We start from the raw sequence: 25,107 nt of genomic DNA on the forward strand, positions 1-25,107 counted from the left end.
CAGAAGGCTTGAATTTAAAGCCTACTATTTGTGTGAGCCTGAGTTTCTACTTCTCAAAAATGGGAATAGTAATACCCGTCCATCCATCCACCTATTATTTTACAGTAGTGTTATGAAGATTACAAATGAGATGATATATTGAAAATGACCTAAAAAGAGACCAGAGCTATAAAAATGTAAAGTTATATTATTATAAGAAATACCATTGGATGGCCAAATCTGTTTGGAGATCTATTTTTCGTAAGTACTAACATAAAACTAAGAAATTCCCCAATTATATGATCACATTCAAAAGAAACTGCTTCAGTGCTTTATAAAAAGCTTCACTCTTTCTCCCATTCTGAATCTCAGAATTACCAATTGTGATTAGAGAGCAGTTGACATAACCAAGTAAATTAGTACTGTCCCAAGGGCAAAATCTGGGGCTGCAAAAATACAGCTTGAAATTCTGTCCAGTGGGCACACAGAAAGGCGCTCAACATCTTCAGTCATTAGGAAAATGAAGATCAAAACCACCAACAGCTACAACTTGACACTCACTAGGATGGCTGAAATAAAAAGCTAGGCAGTAAGCGCTGGTGAGGATGCGGAGCAACTGGGATCCTCGTGCACAGCTGGTGGGAACGTGAACGGTACGGCACACTTCAGTTTCTCCAAGAATTAAACACAGGGTAACCATTAAATACCACACAACCCAGCAATTTTACTCTTCGATATATATACTCAAGAGAACTGAAATGTCTATTCACAGAAAAACCTGCAAGCAAATGTTCATGACAACATTATTTCATAATAGTCACAAAGCAGTAACAACGCAAATGCCCATCAACTGGGAAATGGACAAACCAAATTGTGATATATCCATACAACAGAGTAGTGCTTAGTCAGAAAGGGAAGTGACACTGATATAAGCCACACCACGGATGAACTCGGAAAACACTATGTTAAGTGAAAAAGCCAGACACAACAGGCCACACCATATGATTCCATGTATGTGAAATGCCCAGAAAAGGCGACTAGAGAGACAGAAAGGAGATTAGTGGTTGCCAGGGGTGGGAGAATGGGGTGTGGGGAGTGATGGCTAATTTATACAGTGCTTATTCTGGGGGGTGATGAAATGTTCTGGAATTAGATAGTGATACTGGCTGCACAAGTTTGTGAATACATCAAAAACCACTGAAGTGTATCCTATAAAACAATGAGAGGTACCTCAAACTCACATTCTTGATCACTGCCTGGAACCTTCCTTCAGTTCAGTCGCTCAGTCGTGTCCAACTCTTTGCAACCTCATGAACTGCAGCACGCCAGGCCTCCCTGTCCATCATCAACTCCCAGAGTCCACCCAAACCCATGTCCATTGAGTCGGTGATGCCATCCAACCATCTCATCCTTTGTCGTCCCCTTCTCCTCCTGCCCTCAATCTTTCCCAGCATCAGGGTCTTTTCCAATGAGTCAGCTCTTCACATCAGGTGGCCAAAGTATTGGAGTTTCAGCCTCAACATCCGTCTTTCCAATGAATACTCAGGGCTGATTTCCTTTAGGATTTGTTCTTTTTAAAAATTTTTAAATTTATTTTTTAGCCATGCCACATGGCATGCAGGATCTCGGTTCCCCAACGAGGGGTGGAGCCCACACCCCCTGCAGTGGCCGAGCCGAGTCTCTAACCACCAGGCCACCCGGGAAGTCGCATTCCCGACTTGTCCCTGCACTGACCCTGTAATGGCCACTTTCCTACTGTCACTCTGACTGGACGCATCTTCCAGAGGTCTTTCCTCAGCTCTGAGACCTGGCGCTGTGGCTTCACTGCTCGAGCTCTCACATATCCGCTACCTCCTGATTTTGCGTGCGACCCATAGGATCAGCTCTCTCCGCTTCAGAAAATGGACTGCCCCTTGCCGTCAACCAAAGTTTGACCCATTCTAGCCCACCATCATCCATCCATTCTCATGGGGATTGACAGATTATAAAAGTGAGGGTTTCCTAGGTTGCAACAAAAACTCTCCTGAGGCAACTCTGTGGTTTCTGGATTTCTGACCCTTCTCCAGACAACCATCCATGAAGAGGACCAGGAGCTCTCTGTGGGAATCTTGTCCAGGGTGCCGCCCTCTCGCACAACAGACAGATGACAGGCAGATGTTTTCATCAATTACGCCACAATGAGATTAATTACCACACACTAGATGTTCTGAAGTGACTGCTTCCAAAGGCAATCGCTTATGGTGACAGCTTCTAAGAGTAAACTCTTGCCACTTATTCTCATATCACACCTTTGATCTGTAAGTCAGTCAAGCAGGGAAATCCTTCCCTGGCAGATCTCAGTCTACAAGGTCTACCAAAAACAGGAACTAGAAGCCATACTAGCTGGACTGTTTCTTTCAGTCATCTTGTACATCATATTAGATAACTAGGAAGGCAGAACACAGTGTATAATTTAGTAATTCCCCAGATATTTTAATGAATGTAATAAAATCATATAATAACAGGGACTTCCCTGGTGGTCCAGTGTTGAAGAATCCACCTTGCAGTGCAGGGAACACGGGTTCGATCCCTGGTTGGGGAACTAAGATTCCACACGCTGCAGAGCAGCTAAGCCCACATACTGCAATTACGGAGTCTGAGCATCACAACTAGAGAATCCATGCACCGCATGATGCAACTAAGACCTGACGCCGCCAAATAAATAAAAGCATTTTTTAAAATAAAATAATGCTTAACAGTTACAACTACTGTCCACTCTGGATGCATGCTCCGTTGCTTCAGTCATGTCCGACTTTGCTCCCCATGGACTGTAGCCCCCTAGGCTCCTCGGTCCATGGGGATTCTCCAGGCAAGAATACTGGAGTGGGTTGCCATGCCCTCCTCCAGGGGATCTTCCGGACACAGGGATCTAACTGACGTCTCTTAAGTCTCCTGAAGTGGTGGGTGGGTTCTTTACCACTAGCACCACCTGGGTGAGTACCAGTTAAATGTCAGGCACTGTACTATATACCACAGATACATTATCTTTATTTCTCACAAAAGGCCTATAGGAAAATACTCTTCTACTAGAGCTGCAGAATCAGGGGTCAGAGATCATAAAATGTGTCCAGGGTCACACAGCTCATCCTAGCAGTGAAGTCAGAATTCAAACCTATGGTTTTTAGCCTAATCTCCCCCTATCTTTTCTTCAGAGGCCATTCATTCAAATGTCGATTCACTTCAGTGAAATATATACCATGTTGGGCCACGTGTTCGGGATCTTTTTGATATCCCTGACAGATGCGTTAATATGGCAATTTTCACAGTTTTCCAGCAGAGTGAAAGGACACTTTTGTTCCTAACTTAAGCACCACCATTTCATTTTTTAATAACAAGGAGAACAAGCTGCCAGACCTAACACGAACATTCACAAAACAAAAACCAAGAGGAGACCAAAGGGAATACACTATTTATTAGCAGATAAACTTGAGTGACATTTTCTCTGGCAAAGTCTGTTACATTTTGTACTCTGACACTCACTTATACAAGCATTTCACAATCCTTGACTTCACCCGGGGGCTCAGAACAGGGAGGTTTAGCACAGCAGGGGGCCTCAGAGATCATTTCGTCCCACCCCTCCTCACTTCACAGAAGGAGGCCACCCCGGAGAGGGTCAGTCCACATGGCAGGGACTGCCGGCGCCAGGATGGGCTCCAGATCTGATTGAAGGCAAAGGGCCGCCCCGTTACACTACCACCAGCTTTTCCACAGCGAGCTCTACCTGGTCAAACGGACTGTCAGTGTATGTCACAATCGTGACCTAAAACAGAAGTTTTCCAGACTCACAGACACAGAGGACAGACTTCAGTGGCCAGGAGGGGAAGGGGAAGGATGGGTTGTGAGTTTGGGGTTAGCATATGCAAACTGGTACATACAGGACGGATAAGCAACGTGGTGCTACTGTATAGCACTAGGGGCTATATTTAATATCCTGGCATAAACCATGATGGAAAAGAATACAGAAAAAGAGTATATGTGTGTAACAGAATCACTCTGCTGCAGAGCAGACACAAGACCGCAAACCAACTATGATGATGTGCCTGCTTGCTCTATACTTCCATCATAAAGAAATACATATATAAATAAATAAAAGCTTCTCAAGACACCATTTCTGGCCAAAAGGAAAATAAAAGCCTATCGTGAATTGACGTCAAAATCAAATGATAGGGTCCAATCAGTCAAGTGTCTCCACGTCCATTAGGAAAAGGAACATGCTCAGGTGGCCTCAACCTGCAGCTAGGAGGGTTATCACTCACAGTGGTGTGCAGTCTCTGTGTCCTTCTGGAATCACAGAAGCCTCCTCCTGCTCCTGAGTAGTCGGCCATTTCCTGTCGTGCAAGGGACAAACAATGGGCAGACGGTTGCCAGTGTTTTCATTAATTATACCACAGGCTGAATGGCATCGATTACCACATAATGGACATTTCACAGTGACCCTGCTTCCTTTGTTCAAACAATGTATCTAAATGTCTCAGCAAAGGAACCCATTCTATTTGGGTCTTTAAGAGAATGAAAAGACAGGAATCTCAGGAATAATTGCATCACTTTGCCCCAGTAACTATTTTATGACTTATCCAACTTCCTTTGTGCTTTCTTACCCTTGGAGGTGTTATGTCCAGGCAGGATGGGAGCGAAGAAACCTCAAAACCTTTAAGTGGGTCTCAAAGCTCAATACATCAGTGTCAGGCGGATCACCCCGCACCCTGCTGCCCTGCCCTGGAAATGGGCTAGAAAGTGACACTGAAAGGCAGCCAAAAAGGAAGAGAAGCACATCAGGGTCAAAATCAAAGCTCAAGGGCAGAAACACCACTCCTCCCTCCCCGCTGGGAGACTTTCCCTGGACTCCACAAAAGATACTAGTTCAGGGCCCATAAACATCCTAGAACAGGGGTCCCCAACCCCCAGGCCCCAGAGCGGTATTGGTCCATGGCCTGTTAGGAACGGGGCCTCACAGCAGGAGATGAGCAGTGGGCAGGCAGGCAAGCTAGCAAAGCTTCATCTGTGTTAACAGCCGCTCCCCATCACTCACATTACTGCCTGGGCTCCACCTCCTATCAGATCAGCGGTGGCATAATAAACATAATGAACTTGAATCACCCTGAAACCATCTGGCTCTCCCCTGCCCCCTGGTCCATGGGAAAATTGTCTTCCACAAAAGCAGTCCCTGATGCCAAAAAGGTTGGGGACCACAGTCCCAGAGGATCTTCTGCCTCCCTGGGAAGTCCCTGTTCTGCTTTCTCTCTCATTAAAGCCCCACTTTCCGCAGCCCTCCTGAGTGGGAGGGGGGCAGCACGAAACCACCATCCAGCTTCCCTGATGGCGTCCCTCTGTCCACCTTCATTTCTGCCACAGTCCTCTGGGATACTGGTAAAAACCCCTTTCTCAAAAAAGTGACTGATCAGGAGCATGGAAAAGTTAGCCTTAAATTGGCAGAGCTGGCACCTTCGAGATGGATACATGGGATCTTCAGGGTTATTTTCTTAAGTGTGGCTGCATCCCATAAGAACTGCGTTTGAAATAAAAAAAGTGTGCTGTGAAACCATGGGGAGAATACTAGAAAGGAATATGAGAAAAGGGAAAGAGAGCATTAAGTTTTATCAAGGAGAGGAACTGGGGGGTAAAAAGCCTTTGGATAAAGTAAAGAGAGGGACTTCCCTGGCGGTCCAGTAATCAAGACTTTATTTCCAGTGCAGGGGGTGTGGGTTCAATCCCTGGTCAGGAAGCTAAGATTCCACTTGCCTAGCGGTCAAAAAACCACAACATAAGACAGAAGCAATAGTGTAACAAAGACCTTAAAAATAGTCCATATAAAAAAGATCTTAAAAAAAAAAAAAGAAGCAGAAAAAGACAGTAGGAAAAGCAAGGGCCCTGGGGTCTTCCATGTGGGTTTCAGATTTGGATGTGAGTGTCCGGCTCCACCATTTAACAACCACATGCCATTAAATGGTTTGCCTTTCAGGTCTCTGAACCCTGGTTTGTAGCTGTCAGAAGTCTATGACAAGGTACATCAAATGCCTGCTCTAGACCTGGCGCATGGTAAACACGTACAAGAAATTACAGTGGTCTTACTGTTACTACTCTTATTCCCACATTAGGAGAAGAGTTGAAGGAGCCCTGGTAATAGATGGAAGTGGGTGGACGTGAAGAAAATCTGGCAGGCACACGGTAACCTGGACTCCCCTTCCCAGTGTCCAAGATTTTAGGGAAATAAAAGTAAGTTTGTATGACCCAAGTAACACATTCACTATTTTAAAACCTGAGCTAAGACAACCAACCAGTGTAAAACTGGGTTAATAATGTGTTCTATAATCCCCTCACTTATGCAAACTGGACATGAATATAACCCTTTCTCTGACTTAGAGAACAGACTTTGGAGGTAGTGTGCAGGTAAATATTTTACACCTAACATCCTCTATACTATGCTTGGGGAAAGAACCAGAGATACCCAAGATGAGACAGTGATGATGCTGATGATAATGTTTATACTAACATAACCTAGTCGACCTCAAGTGACACCAGAGTCTGTGCTCTTAAACACTGTGCCAGGTGACGTCTCCTGATATGCAAGTGCCTGGCATAGAGTCCAGCGGCCCATGTCATTGACACCTCAACTCCCCTACACAGACTCATGCCGTGAACACTTCCTCGGCACAAGGGGAAAAATGAGGCAGAGACCCCTTGTCCGGGCAGAGCAGGAGTGTTTTTAGACAGGCTGTTGGCATATCCAGAGAAGAATGGAGACGCACTGGGCAGAGACGGGAGCAGAGTCCAGCAGAAGGGAGCACACAGATGGCATGGAGTGAGAATGGAGACCAGAGGGAACACCCAAAGCGAGTGGATTCTGTGGCACACAACTGTGACAATTACAAGATGGAAACGCAGGTATGTGGTGACAGGGAGTCTTGGTCCCAGAAAAGGTGAAAGAGAAAATGGCTGATTAAAGACTGAAATAATGCCATCTGCAGCAACATAGATGGACACAGAGGTTATCAAACTAAGTAAAGTCGGACAAAGAAAGATTAAATATACACACTACAATATATAAAGTAGATACACCTACTGTATAGCACCGGGGACTATACTCAATATTCTGTAATAACCTATTAGGGAAAAGAGTCGGAAAAAGAATATATATGTATGTATATGTATGTACAACAGAATCACTTTGCTGTACACTTGAAATTACTACAACATTGTTATCAACTATATTTTGATAAAAAATTAAAAAAAAAGAAAACAGCTGAGGTGTGCTAGGATGCTTCCCTGGCACAGATGCTTCCCTGCTCAGTTGGTAAAGAATCCACCTGCAATGCAGGAGACCTGGGTTTGTTCCCTGGGTTGGAAAGATCCCTGGAGAAGGGGAAGGCTATCTAATCCAGTATTCTGGCCTAGAGAATTCCACAGACTGTATAGTTCTTGGGGTTACGACCTTCACTTTCACTTTGTGCTAGGATGTGGGAATAAATCCCTACTAAACGCTCTTTTAATTGTGTCACTAATGCTCATTCTTCTACAGTAACATCCTATAAGAACCCCACTGGTGGTCTTGCTGCATTTTAAAGAAATGACTTTTACTCACTAAAATAATTCTTTCATTTACACAGCTTCTTAGATTCCTGCAGAGAGCTTGCATCTTCACTGTCCCATTTGCTCTGGAATGCAAGTTGCCTTAATTTTCTGCAAGAGCAGCTCTAGCAATGGTTGGATACATCCCTGGACAAGTGTCAAGCTCTCTACTCACGTGCAGAATGAGCCCTGGGGAGTGAGGCCAGGACAGCATCTAAAATCTCATGATACTGGGATTACCCTGGTGGTCCAGCGGTTAAGACTCTGTGCTCCCACTACAGGGCACATGGGTTCGATCCCTGGTCAGGAAACTAAGATCCCATGTGCCACATGGCGAGGCTGAAAGAAAATAAAATGATGGAGCATTTTAAAAATTAAATTAAAAATATAAAAATCTCACAATACCAAAATACAGTCTGTCAACAAGGGCAGAAAAAAGTTAACTGTTGTCTCAAGCTCTACGGACACTTCCTCAAGAAAACCTTTGGGAATCCTTGAGACCTGAAAGAAGGAGAGATGTTTTTAAAAGGAGTTTGGCTCTGGAAGTGTCTTCCCAAGAAACAATAGAGACAGCAAATGAGCCTTTGGTTCAGGACATCCCAACCAGTGTGATAAAGAACAGACTGTTAACAGTGGATAGACTTAGGTACTGTGATTGTCATTGGTCGAAACACTTTTGATCACTTTTAGGTGTAGACAGTTGCGAGGAAGAGCCCTCCTGGCTTGCTCTGTGCTAGCCAAGAGGTCACTATATCAATGGTTCTCTCCTAATAAGACCTTCTGGGCCTACCCTACCTAAAATTTACACCCCACTGACATTTCAAATCCTTTTTCTTGCTTTCTGTTTTGATTCTCGGCATTTTTCTTACATGTGATACGTAAAACTACTTTTTTCATCTTGTTTATTATCTGTTTCCTCAATGGAACATTCAGGTCTATGAGGAAGGGAGTCTGTCTCTTTTGTTCAGCGATACATCCTTACCACCTGGAGCAGAGCCTGGCTCAGAGCTGAATGAGTTCAGAAATGAAATGAACATGTAGAGGTACATGCATAGAACATTCTGAAAAGCATATTCTATCACAGTGAGTGAAAAAGCAGCAGCCAAGGAGACAGAACCCTAATAAGGCTCATATAAATGAGAAAGAGAGAAGAGAATTACTCTAACTCGGGGGAAAAAAATGCACGTTCAAGATAGAGATTTATTAAAAAGGAAAACAAACTGAACCAGGCTAAAAGCAAATACTGGTCATCTCATCACTAAAGTTAGCAACCATGGCCAACGGTCATATTTCCTTTTAATCTTTTTAAAAAAGAGATTTAACATATCTGAAATCCTATTAACTATATAATGTATATTAATTTTTTCCACTTAATGATTTAACTGCTTAATATCACTTGATTTTCACTGACAGGAGGACCTAAATCAAGTGAAATTTTCTTGGGACCTCAGGGCCTTGCACCAACCCCTGTGAGTCTCAAAGTCAGAATGAAGATGCATTTTAGAATTATAAGTTCAAAGATGGCAAAGAGGGGCTTCCCTGGTGGCTCAGTGGTAAAGAATCCACCTGCTAGTGCAGGAGACATGGGTTCAATCCCTGGTCTGGGAAGATCCCACACGCCAAAGAGCAACTAAGCCCATGCACCGCAACTATTAAGCCTGTGCTCCAGAGCCCAGGAACTGCAGCTACTCAAGCCCGAGCGCTCTGGAGCCTGTGATCTGGAACAAGAGAAGCCACTGCATCGAGAAGCCCGCACACAGCAAAGAAGAGCATCCCCCGCTCACTGCAATGAAAGAAAAGCTCACACAGCAACAAAGACCCAGCACAGTCAAAAGTCAACCAAACCACCCTGGGCACACGACAGACTACATTTCCCAGCCTCCTCTGGAGTTGGCTGTGGCCATGTGACTGAGTTCCAGCCAGAGTGACCTGCAACATTTCCAAGTCTGATCCAGGAGAACCTCGCATCTGTGCTACTCCACTGTTTTCCCCTCCTGCCAACTGGAATGCTATCAGCAATGTGGCCTTTGGATATGGCAGGGCCATAAAATGGGAGAAGCCTTGAATTCCTCACTCAATGGAGGAGTCACCTGCTAATCAGAAACATCCACCCTGAATACGAGCAAAAAATAAACTTCAGCGGCATTTGAGCCATTACACATTCTTGAGTCTATTTATAGCTGCAGTCTAGCCTACATTTACCTAATGCGTGTGCTGTGTGCTTAATCACTCAGTCGTGTCGTCTCTTTGTGACCCTTTGGACTGGAGCCTTCCAGGCTCGTCTCTCCATGGGATTTTCCAGGCAAGAATACTGGCGTAGGCTGCCACTCCCTCCTCCAGGGGATCTTCCTGACTCAGGGATCGAATTCACATCTCCCATGTCTCCTGCACTGGCAGGCGGGTTCTTTACCCCACTGAGCCATCAGGACATTTACCTAACAGAACTCTCATAACCTTTATTTTCTGTAACATAATCAGAAAGCTTATCAGTCACTATGACAAAGACATTGACACAGGTGAAGAATATACTAACTTGTTCCTTTAACAAGCATTTATTAAATGTCTACCATGTGCCAGTCATGTGCTGAGCATCGCAGCAACATTCAAATGTATTAACACATTATTGATCAGGAGATTTTTGCAGAAGCTAATGCCTGTGGCTGATGATTTATTTTGCAAGTGAAGACTGAAAGTCTCCAGTCAGTAATGTTTGGGTAACAAAAGACCTATTTATACATCTCTGGCCAATAATGTGTTACACTTCCGTATTTTTCTTCATGAAAGAGGCACAGGAAGGGACTGTCTTTCCCTGGTCCTACTTCCAGTTCTGTTACCATGTGCCCGGAATACTGCTCACCTGCTGGCTTACAGACTGCAGTTCCTCTGGCTTTCCTCACGAGAGAGGCGGCTGAGGGGCCTCCAATACCACCCATCCTCACAGGCTGGAACACGAGCTGGGGGAGAGAGTGGAGTGGGGCTCCAGTGCCTGGCCTGTGAGGCCTGTGCTAGGAAAGCTGGCCGAGCCGGCTGTCCAGGGGCACGACTAGGGCCGCTGACCTGGACGCAAACAGGGCTGCTGCTCACACATGCTTCACATCAGGATCCAGAGCCTGAATGGAGGGGAATCTCAAAGCAGTCGCATAATTGGGTTTTGCTCGGGCCTCGCCAAAGCACACAGGCCCACATTTCCAAGAGGCGAGTAATAAACTCGATTGGGCTTTCGTCCAGGATTTCTGCCTTTTGGCAGGCCAGCGCTGGTGCAGAGGAAGTAAGGGGCCAGGTCTGAGGAAGTGCTGTACAGCGTCCCTTACAGCCAGATACACCAGAATGTGCCCAATCCCTTAGCTGGATTTCCTGCCATGCAGGGGACCAGCTGTGTTTCTTACTGGTGAGAAAGGCTGCCCAAAGGACAAGAAGGGGGCACAACTCTGTCCCAAGGGCTCAACCTGAAATTCACACTAGGGTAGCTTGTCAGACAGAAAGGAAATCTGGAACGTTCCAGAAATGCCTCGCCCTCAGCCTTTCAGCAAAAAGAAACCCAACATTTCAATGCTCTTGTCAAAATTTATAGCTTTAACCAATGCTGCCAAACCCATTTTATAATGTGAAGTCGAGCAAGCAGTGACCAATGCCAGGATATGTTTAAAAGCAGCAACAGGAATCTAACAGTGTTGTCATTGGGGGGACATTTGGTTCAAGGTGGCAGGCAAAGGGTAATATCCTCACCTGGCCAACGGCTCACACGAGGCAGGCTTCTTGCTGAAGGGGCTCAGAGTGAATGCTAACACCAATTCGGACATGGATTCTCTGTGCAAACTGTGAGAAACTCACTTAACCTTGGTCAGCCTCTCCGCCAGCCCCATGGGAGGAAACATGGTACAGGAAGTCAGGTCAAATACTTGGAAAATGGCTCCAGCTGGGTCTCAAACATTACAGTATTGTCAACTGAAAGAAATCCCTGCCCAAGAACAGGAGCTCATTCCTTCCAACACTAGTTGAGAGCCTACAGCATGAAAAAGGAATAAAAACCCAATGATAAAGTTCTGTGGAAGTGGAATGTAAGTAGTAGGGTAAAACAAAAAAAGAGGAGGGGAAATCAGAAAGATTCATCTTCTATTGTCTTAGTTATTAACTTGGAGAAAAAGCTTGGACAAATCCCCAGTAAACTCAGGGACCCTCGGTTTTCAGTGTGCCATGAAAGGGCTGAATTAGAGAAATCTGAGGGTGTCTTTATAATCCCACCTAATCATGTGGCCTAAGTGTCCATCTGAAAATGCTTCATTTGGATTAATGTTAAGAGAGCATGCTTTCAACACAGGTAACAATGAAACACACCGAGGCTACCAGAAGCAAGCAAGTACACAGAAACTGTAACAAAGTTAACCTAGTAGCTTCAGCTCAGCTAGGAAGGTATTCTAAACCATGAACACATTCCCTCACTGACAGCAACTAGACTGGGGCAGAAACAAGATCCAGGTCAGTGACTGTGAGCCACTCAGCTGTCTCAACTATATCTTCCTTGGGGTTCCTTCCAGGTCTTTGCCACTGGCCTTCCTCCCCACGACCCCGGCCCCTGCGGAAAGCCCTTACATTAGGGGGATGCACGTTCCTTTCTTCCTTACCTTTCAGTAACCCCGATTTCAATGGAAGATGTGACCTAAAACTGAAAGTGTCTGCCTGCCAACCTGAATCCTTAACTAGAAATGATGAGATACCAACAGAAATCACTGGAACGATCAGAGGCGAGATAGTCACAGCTTAGAGGCCGAGGACCACTCACGTGCCACGTCCAGCTTCACATTTCCCATGGTCCACGCTCCACAGGCACCGGTTTGTGTTTTACAGAGCAGAATAAACAGTTAAATTAACTACAAAGACTCCAGACAGCACATGTCTGTGGCATGAAGGAAATCAGGCAGGGCTTGCAGACCGGGTTAAAAATGATCAGCTGTGCCTCTGTGTAGTTCTTTGTGATATTCAGGTTGTTGATAGTAATTTAAGATGAGTCAATATTTAGGCTGCTGCTGGTATCAGGAAAGTTCACACAGGCCAATTCAGAGCAGTAAGGTTAGGCTTTTCTCTCTCAGTCATTATTTTCTGTTGTTATTTTTTTTCTATTAGTCATTTTTTTTATTCAAAACAATAACAAGAGCTAATACCACAGTGTTTATTATATGGCAGACACGGTCCCACACTCTACACAGAGTAACTCATTTAACCCTCACCAGAATCTTTCTGAGGCAGACTACTACTTTTATACTCACGTAACAGAAGAGGAAACAGGCTTAGAAGAATCAAGTCGCAGGACTTCCCTGGTGGTCCAGCGGCCAAGATTCCGCACTCGCCGTGCAAGGGGAAAACCATCCGTGGTTGGGGAACTAGATCTCATGCACGTGTCAGAGCTGAGAGTCTGCATGTCACAACTACAGATACCACATGTCTCAACTAAGAGACATGTCTCAACTGGGCACAGCCAAATTTAAAAATAAGAAGAATCAAGTAACTTGCTCGAGGTCACACAGCTCATTAAAGGCAGTGGCAGCGTCTGAACGCAGGAATGAGGCTCTGCAGTTCGCACTTAGAACCATCACACAGAACTACTCACAAAATCAAGGCCCGAGTTCTTCCCACCTCTGCTGAGCCCTCAGTAACTCCTGGATTCACAGCTGTGCTCCTCCTCAACAGTCACTCTCAACAAACCCTCTCCTTCAGAAAAAATACACAGGCTCCTCAGGTGTGGCTGGTCTGTGCCCGCGCCCTCTTTTTAAAAACCTGCCTAGTCCCCCCCCCCCCGCCCCCCGTTCTTTCAAAACAAATGCCCCCAGGGCTCTTGCTACCTCAGGGGCCTCACTCTCAGAATTCACCTTGTATCCTTTATCCACCTCTTCTCTCCTAACTCTTCACCCTCAACCCACTAGCCTGTTCTAATGTACTACCCACAAAAAAAAAAAACCCAAAACCCCAAATTTCATTTGATTTTCATCCACTTTTAATTCCATAGTATCAATTTCTGCATCTGCGTAACAAGGGCCTTGGACCAGAAGCTCTCTCAGATCCTTCCAGTTCTGACACCTGCTTCTTACTGGAGAGATTTCCTGGAACAAGTTTAGTTTCTCCACTGTCCCCCTGAAGCCCCAAGGTTAATCTTCTTCTGAGACTCTCAGCTGGTCCCATAGCTGGCAACACTCCCCTCTCTCCATTCATTTCCCAAATCCCAGTTTTCCTAGAAGACGTGACTTTAGCCTCACCCAATCCAGAATATTAGAATCTTGAACTCTCCAGGCCTTCGGCTGTAAACCACAATTGAGTACTCCACATCGATGGCACCAATCTTTCATCTTCGTTCCCTCACCTAAATGAAGCTCTCAGCGAACAGGGACCATATTACGCTTCTCCATCACCCTTAAAGCCCCTCACTCTAGGTCAGTTGACAATAGCTGCTTGGCCATGCTGGCTGGCTGGCTGGCTGAGGGTCATCCTGAAGCTACTAGGGAAACTAGTGGTCAATGGACAAGACTCTCTGGTGTGAAGGAAGACACCCCTAGCTTTCACTCCTCTCTGATAAAACAAATTCCCATCAACTTTTTATTCAAGAGCATCATCCAAATTTAGTAATAGGAAAGCCCGGCTAGCTTCTTGGTTTTCTTCTCTCTGAATCAGCAACGGTTACAGCCACATTTCCCTCTGAGCCAAACGGAAGTGATCCCAAGTGCTGCAGCTTTCAGAGCTTCTGGCTGATCCAGGTTCTACTTCCACTAATACACATTCTCCACGGTTATTAGGTTCCTTGACTTTTCCATGCATGTAGCATTATGTTACTTCCTTACACTTGCAACCCAATTTCCAGGAAACATCTGGAATAATACAAGCGAGCTGGTGTTTGATCAAAACGACATCCTCTGCTTTATTCCTTTGGAAGTGACTAATTTCAACCCTGGGGTTTGAAGTGAGTGCACACAGACACGTGTGTTTCAGGAGTTTGCACCAAGAGAGAGGACACGTCTCTGCTGAAAACCTGCAAACTGTGCTCACCTCTCTGGCCCTGAGAGAGCTAATGAGGCACTGCTTGTACCGGTCCTGCTCTCTCTGCTTGGCAACAATTCTGGCCACTACTGATGGCTCAAAGTGAATTCCAAGGCTCCTCAAACACAGAATTTTAAACTTAGTTTAACTGTTTTTAATGAACGCTCCACAGCACTGGTGCTCAACCCTGGGTACTTGTGAGAATTATCCAGAGGGTGTTCATGAACACCAGGGCCTGGCTTTCTCCCTCCCCTACCCACCTCCCTTCAGAAGTTTCCATCTAACTGGTTTGGAGTGAAATCAACATGTCATTTAAAAGCATCTCAGCTATACTGCATGAATGAAGGTGATATTTTAAGTATGATAATGGTACTCTGGCTGTGTTTTCAAAAAGGAGTTTTTGTCAATGGAAAAACTGGTTTTAAAAAAAAATCTCTATTTAGTTAATGGTATTGTACCAATGTGAATTTCCTGGTTTTGTCATTGTACTAAGGCTTTGTAAGATGCTCGCTTTAGACAAAATAATGAGAGGCATATAAGGGATCCTCTGAATTATGTTTTGAACTGTTCTCTAAGTCTGAAAGTAATTCAAATTAAACAGTTTTTTAAAGGGGTCCTCTATTTTTAAAGACATATACGCTTAAATATTCATGAATGAAATAATATGCCTGAGATTTTCTGCAAAAGAGACCAGTTGGGGAGGTGGAAGGGAGTGAGTGGGGATGTGGATGAAACAGAGGTCTTCACAAGTTGATGCCTGTAGTAGCCGGACAGGACAGGACAGTAGCAGTGAGGAGAGGAAAGGCCCCAGTATTTGTCTGCTTCAGTGTCTGTGTAAAGGTTTCCACCATATATACTGGAGTGAAAATTCCCAGGTGATTCTAACACTCACTCGGGCCCAAGAAACCACTCTGGAGTTGAGAGTGTGGTATAATGAACTCTGTCTGTCTGGTACTATCAACTACAAAATACTCTGCCCGGATCTTTGACAGTGAGCTAGTCACTTAATCTTTCCGTACCATATTTTCCTAAACCATGAAGCGACAGGTATGGAGTAGAGGACCCTATCAAAAAGAAGACAGGAAACAGTAAAATGTTGATTTATTCTAAAATCTGAAAATTAATGACATAGTTAATTTCTAACACAGTCAAAAATGGTAAGGTCTTACGTCTACAGAAGCACTTCCCAAAGGTGGCTCTAAAAAACACACTCCTGGGACTTCCCTGGTGGTCTGGTGGTTAAGAATTTGCCTTCCAATAGAGGAGACTCAGGTTCAATCCTTGGTCAAGGTACTAAAATCCCATTATCATGCAGGGCAATTGGGCCCACATGCTGCAGTGAGGAGCCTTCATGCCGGAATGAAGATCCTCCAAGATGCAACTTAGACCCAACGCAACCAAATAAATACTCTTGTTGTTTTGAGAGAGAGAGAGAGAAATCAGAGGGTATGTGTACTGTGAAGATGCTAAAGATCAACTTTAAAAAAAAAAGACTAATCATATAAGATGTTAACAGATGCTACCCAAGATAAGGGTTCCAAAATCAAATAAGTTTGAAAAGTGCTTATGTTCTTTACTGTAACATTGCTAAGAACTTTTAATAAGATAATATGCACTGGAAAGGGATGGAGCCAAAGCAAAAACAATATCCAGTTGTGGATGTGACTGGTGATAGAAGCAAGGTCCAATGCTGTAAAGAGCAATATTGCATAGGAACCTGGAATGTCAGGTCCATGAATCAAGGCAAATTGGAAGTGGTCAAACAGGAGATGGCAAGAGTGAACGTGGACATTCTAGGAATCAGCGAACTAAAATGGACTGGAATGGGTGAATTTAACTCAGATGACCATTATATCTACTACTGCAGGCAGGAATCCCTCAGAAGAAATGGAGTAGCCATCATGGTCAACAAGAGTCCAAAATGCAGTACTTGGATGCAATCTCAAACATGACAGAATGATCTCTGTTTCCAAGGCAAACCATTCAATATCACAGTAATCCAAGTCTATGCCCCAACCAGTAATGCTGAAGAAGCTGAAGTTGAACGGTTCTATGAAGACCTACAAGACCTTTTAGAACTAACACCCCAAAAGATGTCCTTTTCATTATAGGGGACTGGAATGCAAAAGTAGGAAGTCAAGAAACATCCGGCGTAACAGGCAAATTTGGCCTTGGAATGCGGAATGAAGCAGGTCAAAGACTAATAGAGTTTTGCCAAGATAACGCACTGGTCATAGCAAACACCCTCTTTCAACAACACAGGGGAAGACTCTACACATGGACATCACCAGATGGTCAACACTGAAATCAGACTGATTATATTCTTTGCAGCCAAAGATGGAGAAGCTCTATACAGTCAACAAAAACAAGACCAGGAGCTGACTGGCTCAGATCATAAACTCCTTATTACCAAATTCAGACTGAAATTAAAGAAAGTAGGTAAAACCACTAGACCATTCAGGTATGACCTAAATCAAATCCCTTATGATTATACAGTGGAAGTGAGAAATAGATTTAAGGGCCTAGATCTGACATATAGAGTGCCTGATGAACTATGGATGGAGGTTCATGACATTGTACAGGAGACAGGGATCAAGACCATCCCCATGGAAAAGAATTGCAAAAAAGCAACATGGCTGTCTGGGGAAGCCTTACAAATAGCTGTGAAAAGAAGAGAAGCGAAAAGCCAAGGAGAAAAGGAAAGATAAGCATCTGAATGCAGAGTTCCAAAGAATAGCAAGGAGAGATAAGAAAGCCTTCTTCAGCGATCAATGCAAAGAAATAGAGGAAAACAGCAGAATGGGAAAGACTAGCGATCTCTTCAAGAAAATTAGAGATACCAAAGGAACACTTCATGCAAAGATGGGCTCAATAAAAGACAGAAATGGTATGGACCTAACAGAAGCAGAAGATATTAAGAAGAGATAGCAAGAATACACAGAAGAACTGTACAAAAAGGATCTTCACGACCCGGATAATCACGATGGTGTGATCACTCATCTAGAACCAGACATCTTGGAATATGAAGTCAAGTGGGCCCTAGAAAGCATCACTACGAACAAAGCTAGTGGAGGTGATGGAATTCCAGATGATCTGTTTCAAATCCTGAAAGATGATGCTGTGAAAGTGCTGCCCTCAATACGCCAGCAAATTTGGAAAACTCAGCAGTGGCCACAGGACTGGAAAAGGTCAGTTTTCATTCCAATCCCAAAGAAAGGCAATGCCAAAGAATGCTCAAACTACCACACAATTGCACTCATCTCACATGCTAGTAAAGTAATGCTCAAAATTCTCCAAGCTAGGCTTCAGCAATACATGAACCATGAACTCCCTGATGTTCAAGCTGGTTTTAGAAAAGGCAGAGGAACCAGAGATCAAATTGCCAACATCTGCTGGATCACGGAAAAAGCAAGAGTTCCAGAAAAACATCGATTTCTGCTTTATTGACTATGCCAAAGCCTTTGACTGTGTGGATCACAAGAAACTGTGGAAAATTCTGAAAGAGATGGGAATACCAGACCACCTAACCTGCCTCTTGAGAAATCTGTATGCAGGCCAGGAAGCAACAGTTAGAACTGGACATGGAACAACAGACTGGTTCCAAATAGGAAAAGGAGTACGTCAAGGCTGTATACTGTCACCCTGCTTATTTAACTTATATGCCAAGTACATCATGAGAAACGCTGGACTGGAAGAAACACAAGCTGGAATCAAGATTGCTGGGAGAAATATCAATCCTCAGATATGCAGATGACACCACCCTTATGGCAGAAAGTGAAGAGGAACTAAAAAAACCTCTTGATGAAAGTGAAAGAGGAGAGTGAAAAAGTTGGCTTAAAGCTCAACATTCAGAAAACGAAGATCATGGCATCCGGTCCCATCACTTCATGGGAAATAGATGGGGAAACAGTGGAAACAGTGTCAGACTTTATTTTGGGGGGCTCCAAAATCACTGCAGATGGTGACTGCCTCCATGAAATTAAAAGACGCTTACTCCTTGGAAGAAAAGTTACGACCAACCTAGTTAGCATATTCAAAAGCAGAGACATTACTTTGCCGACTAAGGTCCGTCTAGTCAAGGCTATGGTTTTTCCAGTAGTCATGTATGGATGTGAGAGTTGGACTGTGAATAAGGCTGAGTGCCAAAGAATTGATGCTTTTGAACTGTGGTGTTAGAGAAGACTCTTGAGAGTCCCTTGGACTGCAAGGAGACCCAACCAGTCCATTCTGAAGGAGATCAGCCCTGGGATTTCTTTGGAAGGAATGATGCTAAAGCTGAAGCTCCAGTACTTTGGCCACCTCATGTGAAGAGTTGACTCGTTGGAAAAGTCTCTGATGCTGGGAGGGATTGGGGGCAGGAGGAGAAGGGGATGACTGAGGATGAGATGGCTGGATGGCATCACTGACTTGATGGATGTGAGTCTGAGTGAACTCCGGGAGCTGGTGATGGACAGGGAAGCGTGCTGCGATTCATGGGGTCGCAAAGAGTCGAGGGACTGAACTGAACTGAACTGAACTGATGTATTGGGACTTTCTGAGGATGGTAATAAAATATGCAAGAAGTCTGGCCTTGTTTGTATGGAACCAGTTTTACAGAACTTATCTTGGAAAATAATGCTCTAGATGAGTGGTTCCCAAATCCCATGTAATGGAGAATCACGTTCGTATCATTCAATAAGTTGATTAAGATAATGATTCACAGACCACATGCTAGGCCTACTGGAGAGGAGAGAATTCAACACTAAAACAAAAAAATCCAAGTGATTCTAATGCATAGTCCTGTTTGGAACTTCCAAGTTCTACCGACCATAATGTAGTAAAATAAGTTTAATATCGAAAAGGCCACATGCATGCTGATCAATAAAAAAGGTCATATTTAATACTTTTCCATATAAAAGTCATCAGTCCATAAGAAAAGCATACATGCACACAACATTCCATGGAGAGTAAATAGTAAAATAATGGAGGTGTCGGCACATTTACATCTATTAGCAGAGCTAACGACTACTCTGTCCCCTCAAGGATGCAGTGCTTCTGTTACTAACTGATCATTAATCTGCAGTGATTCTCCACTTTCTCCCTGTGTGTTTCCTCCTGTCCATCTTCTCCTGCCAGAATCAATGACCAGGACCAATTTGGTAAATGCCAGGAAATGCCATTCACACAGGTGGTTTCTCCAAGTTACAGCTTCTTACCTTTTCTTTATATGACATCACTTCAAGGTATCAGAAGAGAAATTCCTTCTTGATTGAAAATTTTTGTAAACATACTTACTTATACCTTGGTGCTCCCAGAGCTGTGTGATGTGCTGGCCCAGTCTATGATATATTTAAATGTTTGAAAGAAGAATCCACTTATTGTTATTCATAATTACTTAACATTTGTACCACACACTCTTTCATTTACTAAGTACTTTCACGTGAATTATCTTGTGTCTTTCTTCACAAAAACCCTGTGGGTTAAGTAGGCACAACTGTTTTTATCTAACCAATAAGAATCACTGAGCTCTTCCTGCTGACACAGTGAAAAATATAATTGAGGACGATGTCAGATGCTTTGCTCCCAAAGAACTGATACTCAACTGGAGTATCAGTTCTCAGTATCAGTATATAAAATATAAACTACACACAGGAAAGAGCTGAAGTGTCAGTCAAAGCAAATTAGTATGGCAGGACTTCACACATACTAACAACAGTTAACACGTACTGAGCAATGTAATCTTCACTCAACCCTTCTGGAAGGTTATTACTATTAGACCCATTTTGCTTATGAGGAAACTGAGTCGAAGAGAAGGGAGGTAACCTTCCCAAGCAAATAAATGGAGAACCAGGATTCAAACTTCAGGTTAGTCTACTCCACAGATCACTCTTTTCTATCACCACATTGTACTGCTGGGAAAGACAATGTTCCCAAAGTCATGGGGACAAATGTCAAGACATCGAAACAGAAAACGACTACCTCCCAAAAAACTGGGGTCAGTGGTGCTACACCCCAGGAGAAGAGGACCCAGGAGTCACAGGGAATCACAAGACTGAGTCAGCCATGCTACTTTCTCGCGATCCATTACCTCTTTGATTCGTTTCACCAAAGCGTTCTGGTCGAAAGCCACGGCCTCGGCGCACTGATGGAGGTGGTCCTGGTAGCGGAGACAGAGCTGCAGCACTTGCTGGGAGTCCAGTTTCTCCAGTTTGGCGTTTGTTGGGGAAGTCTGGCCACTCAACAGCCCTTCAAAGCAGAAAAAAAGAAAAAAAAAATGAAATGAAAATTACTAGTAAACTTGTGAATAAAGTAGTTTAATAACAAGTTCACGGAAGATAGAGTAAGAGGTTTAAACTTAACCTTGCATCTATTGTCATGTGCTAGTGACAATCACAGCAACTATCATTTACGGAGTGTCTAGTAGGAACCAAGCACTTGGCAAAGTGCCTCCTGGGCATTATTTTTCAGACTTATAATTGCCCAGGAAAGTAAATGACCATTAGCTGCATTTTACAAGTGAGGAACCCAAGATACAGAGAGGTTAAGTAACTTACCTAAAGTCACACAGTAAGTGGTTTCTATAAGACACAGCACCTGACATTATGGCACTACTTTAAGATATTAAGAATATAAATCCCTTCTTGACCAAAAGAACTTTAAAACGGTTGTCTGAGAAACAGAAGAAAATATATATAAGGAAACTGTTAGGAGGAAATACAAACATGAAGACATTTAAAACCTGAGCAAGATGTCCACTAACATGCCATGAGCCTCATCCTTTACATTTTCTTCCAACATCAGTTTAGCTGGATAACTATTAAATTCCCTTAAATTTGAACAGGATATTATTTTTCAAAGCCTTTCACACAGAATTACCTTACCTTTCTTTAAGGTATATAGACCAGGATAATTATCAGCATTTACAAAACACGAAATATCAGTTAAAGAGCTTAAATGACATACTAAGGGTCACACAACAAAGTCCTGACCAGAACTCAAGTCCCCTGATTTCTGATCAAGTGCTTCCTTCCAACTCAAAGGTTCACAAACTTTGGTGTCAGGACACTTTGATCCTCCCAGAAATTATCAAGGACCCCAAAGCACTTGTGTATGTAGTTTAAAGCAATATTCAAAGCTGTTAAAAATTAAAACTGAGCAGAGGGAGGAGAAGGTGAGAATCGAGAGTAGCACTGAAACATATGCATTACCGTATGTAAAACAGATAGCCAGTTAGAAGTTGCTGGTGTAACTCAGGGAGCTCAATCTGGTGCTCTGTGACAACCCAGAGGGGTGGGATGGGGTGGGAGAAAAGAGGGAGGGGACATATGTATACCTATGGCTGATCCATGTTGCTGTATGGCAGAAACCAACACAACATTGTAAAGCAAATGTCCTCCGATTAAAAAATGGAAAAAAAAAAAAAACAGAAAACTCCTGAACAGTTATCATTTTTAAAAATAATATTACTCAGCTATTAAAAAGAATGCATTTGAATCAGTTCTAATGAGGTAGATGAAACTGGAGCCTATTATACAGAGTGAAGTAAGTCAGAAAGAAAAAACACCAATACAGTATATTAATGCATATATATGGAATTTAGAAAGATGGTAATGATGACCCTATATGCAAGACAGCAAAAGAGACACAAATATAAAGAACAGACTTTCGGACTCTATGGGAGAAGGCGAGGGTAGGATGATTTGAGAGAATAGCACTGAAACATGTATATTAACATACGTGAACAGAGCACCAGTCCAAGTTCGATGCATGAAACAGGGCACTCAAAGTCAGTGCACCAGGACACCCTGAGGGATGGGATGGGGAGGGAGCTGGGAGGGGGGTTTCAGGATGCGGGACCCATGTCCACCCATGGCTAATTCACATCAATGTATGGCAAAAACCACTACAGTACTGTAAAGTAATTAGCCTCCAGTTAAAATTAAAAAATTAATAATAATAGCCCCATATGTGTTAATGTAAATAACATATTTTAAAGGATATAACTACTTTCTCAAACAAAGAAGTGAGAAGAGTGGCATTCATTTACATTTTTGTTAGTCTTTTCACTGTCTTGGCTTCATAGCAAACAGCTAGAGTCTCAGACCTGCTTCTGCATTTAATATGTTGCTGTTTTACATCATGAAGCCTCTGAAAAACTCTTCTGTACACTTTTGTAAGAGGATGTGAGTAATTAACAATCATCTAAGTATTACTGTGAAAGTGGTTTTGACCTCTGAGAATTCCTACTGGGAGCCTGGGGATCTCACGGACACCCTTCCACTCCCAGAGTGGTACACTCACACCAGAGCCAATGGCACAGCGCAGATCCGAAATAAACATGACAAGCACACGCACTGGGCACTGTCAGCATGGACTCGCGCACCCAAGCTTGTCTTGGGAAGCCTTCCCCACTGCTGCCTCCCAACCACCAATGTCAAACCTCCACTGGTTCTGAGGAACTGGGGTGTAAGCCAAGTTCTTCATCCCCTAAAGAAGATGGAGGCTGGCTGACCCGATGGAGCTGTTCCAGAGAATTCTCTCAGCTCCTCCTCTGGCCTGACAGCAGAGTGCGCGCTGCACCCCGCAGGGCCCTGCTCCCCCACCTCCACTGCCGACCCTGGCACGGGACAGCCTGGAGTTCCTCAGAGCCTGCCTCCCCCTAGGAGCTTTTGACAGGGCTGACTTTGGCAGCAATAAGGATTTATGTTTTAGATCTGAAGTTTTTATTGAGATCCTGTGTACAAGATCTTGTGTATTCCTTTACCTAGCTTCTCCCAAAGGCAACATTCTGCAAAGCTATCATACAGTATCACAGTCAGGACACTGACATGGGTAGGACCCACTGATCTGCTCAGATATCCCCACTTTACCTGGACGTGTGTTTAGCTCTGTACAGTTTTTTCGTATGCGTAGGTTTGGGTATCACTACCACAGTCAGATATGGAGCCATTCCAACACCACAAGTTCTGTTGCTTTTTATAACCACAACTACCCCTCTTCTATCCTCAGCTCCAACAAACACTAATCTGTTCACCATTTCTAAAATTTTGCCATTTCAAAAATGTTCAAAAAGGGAAAAATCCAAAATGTAACCGTTTGAGATTGACTTTTTTCACTTAACATAATCCCTCAGAGATTCATTTACTTGTTGCATGTATCAGTAGTTTGTTCACTTTAATTTCTGAGTAGTCCTCCATGGTATGTATCACCCAGAGTTTGGTTAACTATTCACCTGTTGAAGGACATTTGGGTTGTTTCCAGTTTGGGGCTATGACAAAACAAAGATGCTATGGACAGTCGCCATACGGGTTTTTCTGTAAACATAGATTTTCATTTCTCCGGGATGAATGCCCAAGAGTACAACTGCAAAACAAAACAAAGGGTACAGTCAGCAAAGACAAGACAGGGAGCTGACTGTGGCTCAGATCATGAACGCCTTATTGCAAAATTCAGACTTAAATTGAAGAAAGTAGGGAAAACCACTAGACCATTCAGGTATAACCTAAATCAAATCCCTTACACTTATACAGTAGAAGTGAGAAATAGATTCAAGGGATTAGATCTGATAGACAGAGTGCCTGAAGAACTATGAACAGAGGTTCATAACACTGTACAGAAGGTGGTGGTCAAAATCATCTGCAAGAAGAAATGCAAAAAGGCTAACTGGTTGTCTGATGAGGCCTTACAAATAGCTGAGAAAAGAGAAGTGAAAGGAAGAGGAGAAAAGGAAAGATATACCCATCTGAATGCAGCATTCCAAAGAATAGCAAGGAGACGTAAGAAAGCCTTCCTGTGAACAACGTAAAGAAATAGAGGAAAACAACAGAATGGGAAAGACTAGAGATCTCTTCAAGAAAATCAGAGATACCAAGGGAACATTTCATCCAAAGATAGGCACAATAAAGGACAGAAATGGTGTGGACCTAACAGAAGCAGAAGATGTTAAGAAGAGGTGGCAAGAATACACAGAAGAACTATACAAAAAAAAACTCTTAAATGATCCAGAGAACCATAATGGTGTGGTCACTCTCCTAGACTAGTCATCTTGGAGTGAGAAGTCAAGTGGGTCTTAGGAAGCATCACTGCAAACAAAGCTAGTGGAGTTGATGGAATTCCAACCGAACTATTTCAAATCCTACAAGACAATGCTGTGAAAGTGCTGCGCTCAACATGCCAGAAAATATGGAAAACTCAGCAGTGGCCACAGGACTGGAAAAGATGTTTTCATTTCAATCCCAAAGAAAGTCAATGCCAAAGAACGTTCAAACTACCACAAAATTGCACTCACTTCACGTTAGCAAAATTCTCCAAGCCAGGCTTCAACAGTACATGAACCAAGAATTTCCAGATGTTCAAGCTATATTTAGAAAAGACAGTAGAATCAGGAACCAGTGGAATTGCCAACATCCGTTAAATCATCAAAAAAGCAAGAGAATTCTGGAAAAACATCTACTTCTGCTTCACTGACTACACTAACACCTTTGACTGTGGGAGTCACAACAAACTGTGGAAAACTGTTTA

General features: G+C 43.5%; 1 protein-coding gene across 2 annotated transcripts in view; it reads right to left on the reverse strand.

Annotated features, from left to right (window-relative positions):
• Positions 1-25,107, reverse strand: part of BORCS5 (BLOC-1 related complex subunit 5) — a 97,636-nt gene that overhangs the window by 10,971 nt on the left and 61,558 nt on the right. For both annotated transcript variants that reach the window (XM_069585667.1, XM_069585666.1), the window contains exon 3: positions 20,675-20,832. In XM_069585667.1, the coding sequence (XP_069441768.1) occupies positions 20,675-20,832 (158 nt within the window). The remainder of the gene's footprint in view (positions 1-20,674; positions 20,833-25,107) is intronic.

Source organism: Ovis canadensis, chromosome 3 (assembly GCF_042477335.2).
Source record: "Ovis canadensis isolate MfBH-ARS-UI-01 breed Bighorn chromosome 3, ARS-UI_OviCan_v2, whole genome shotgun sequence".
Taxonomy (NCBI): Eukaryota; Metazoa; Chordata; class Mammalia; order Artiodactyla; family Bovidae; genus Ovis; species Ovis canadensis.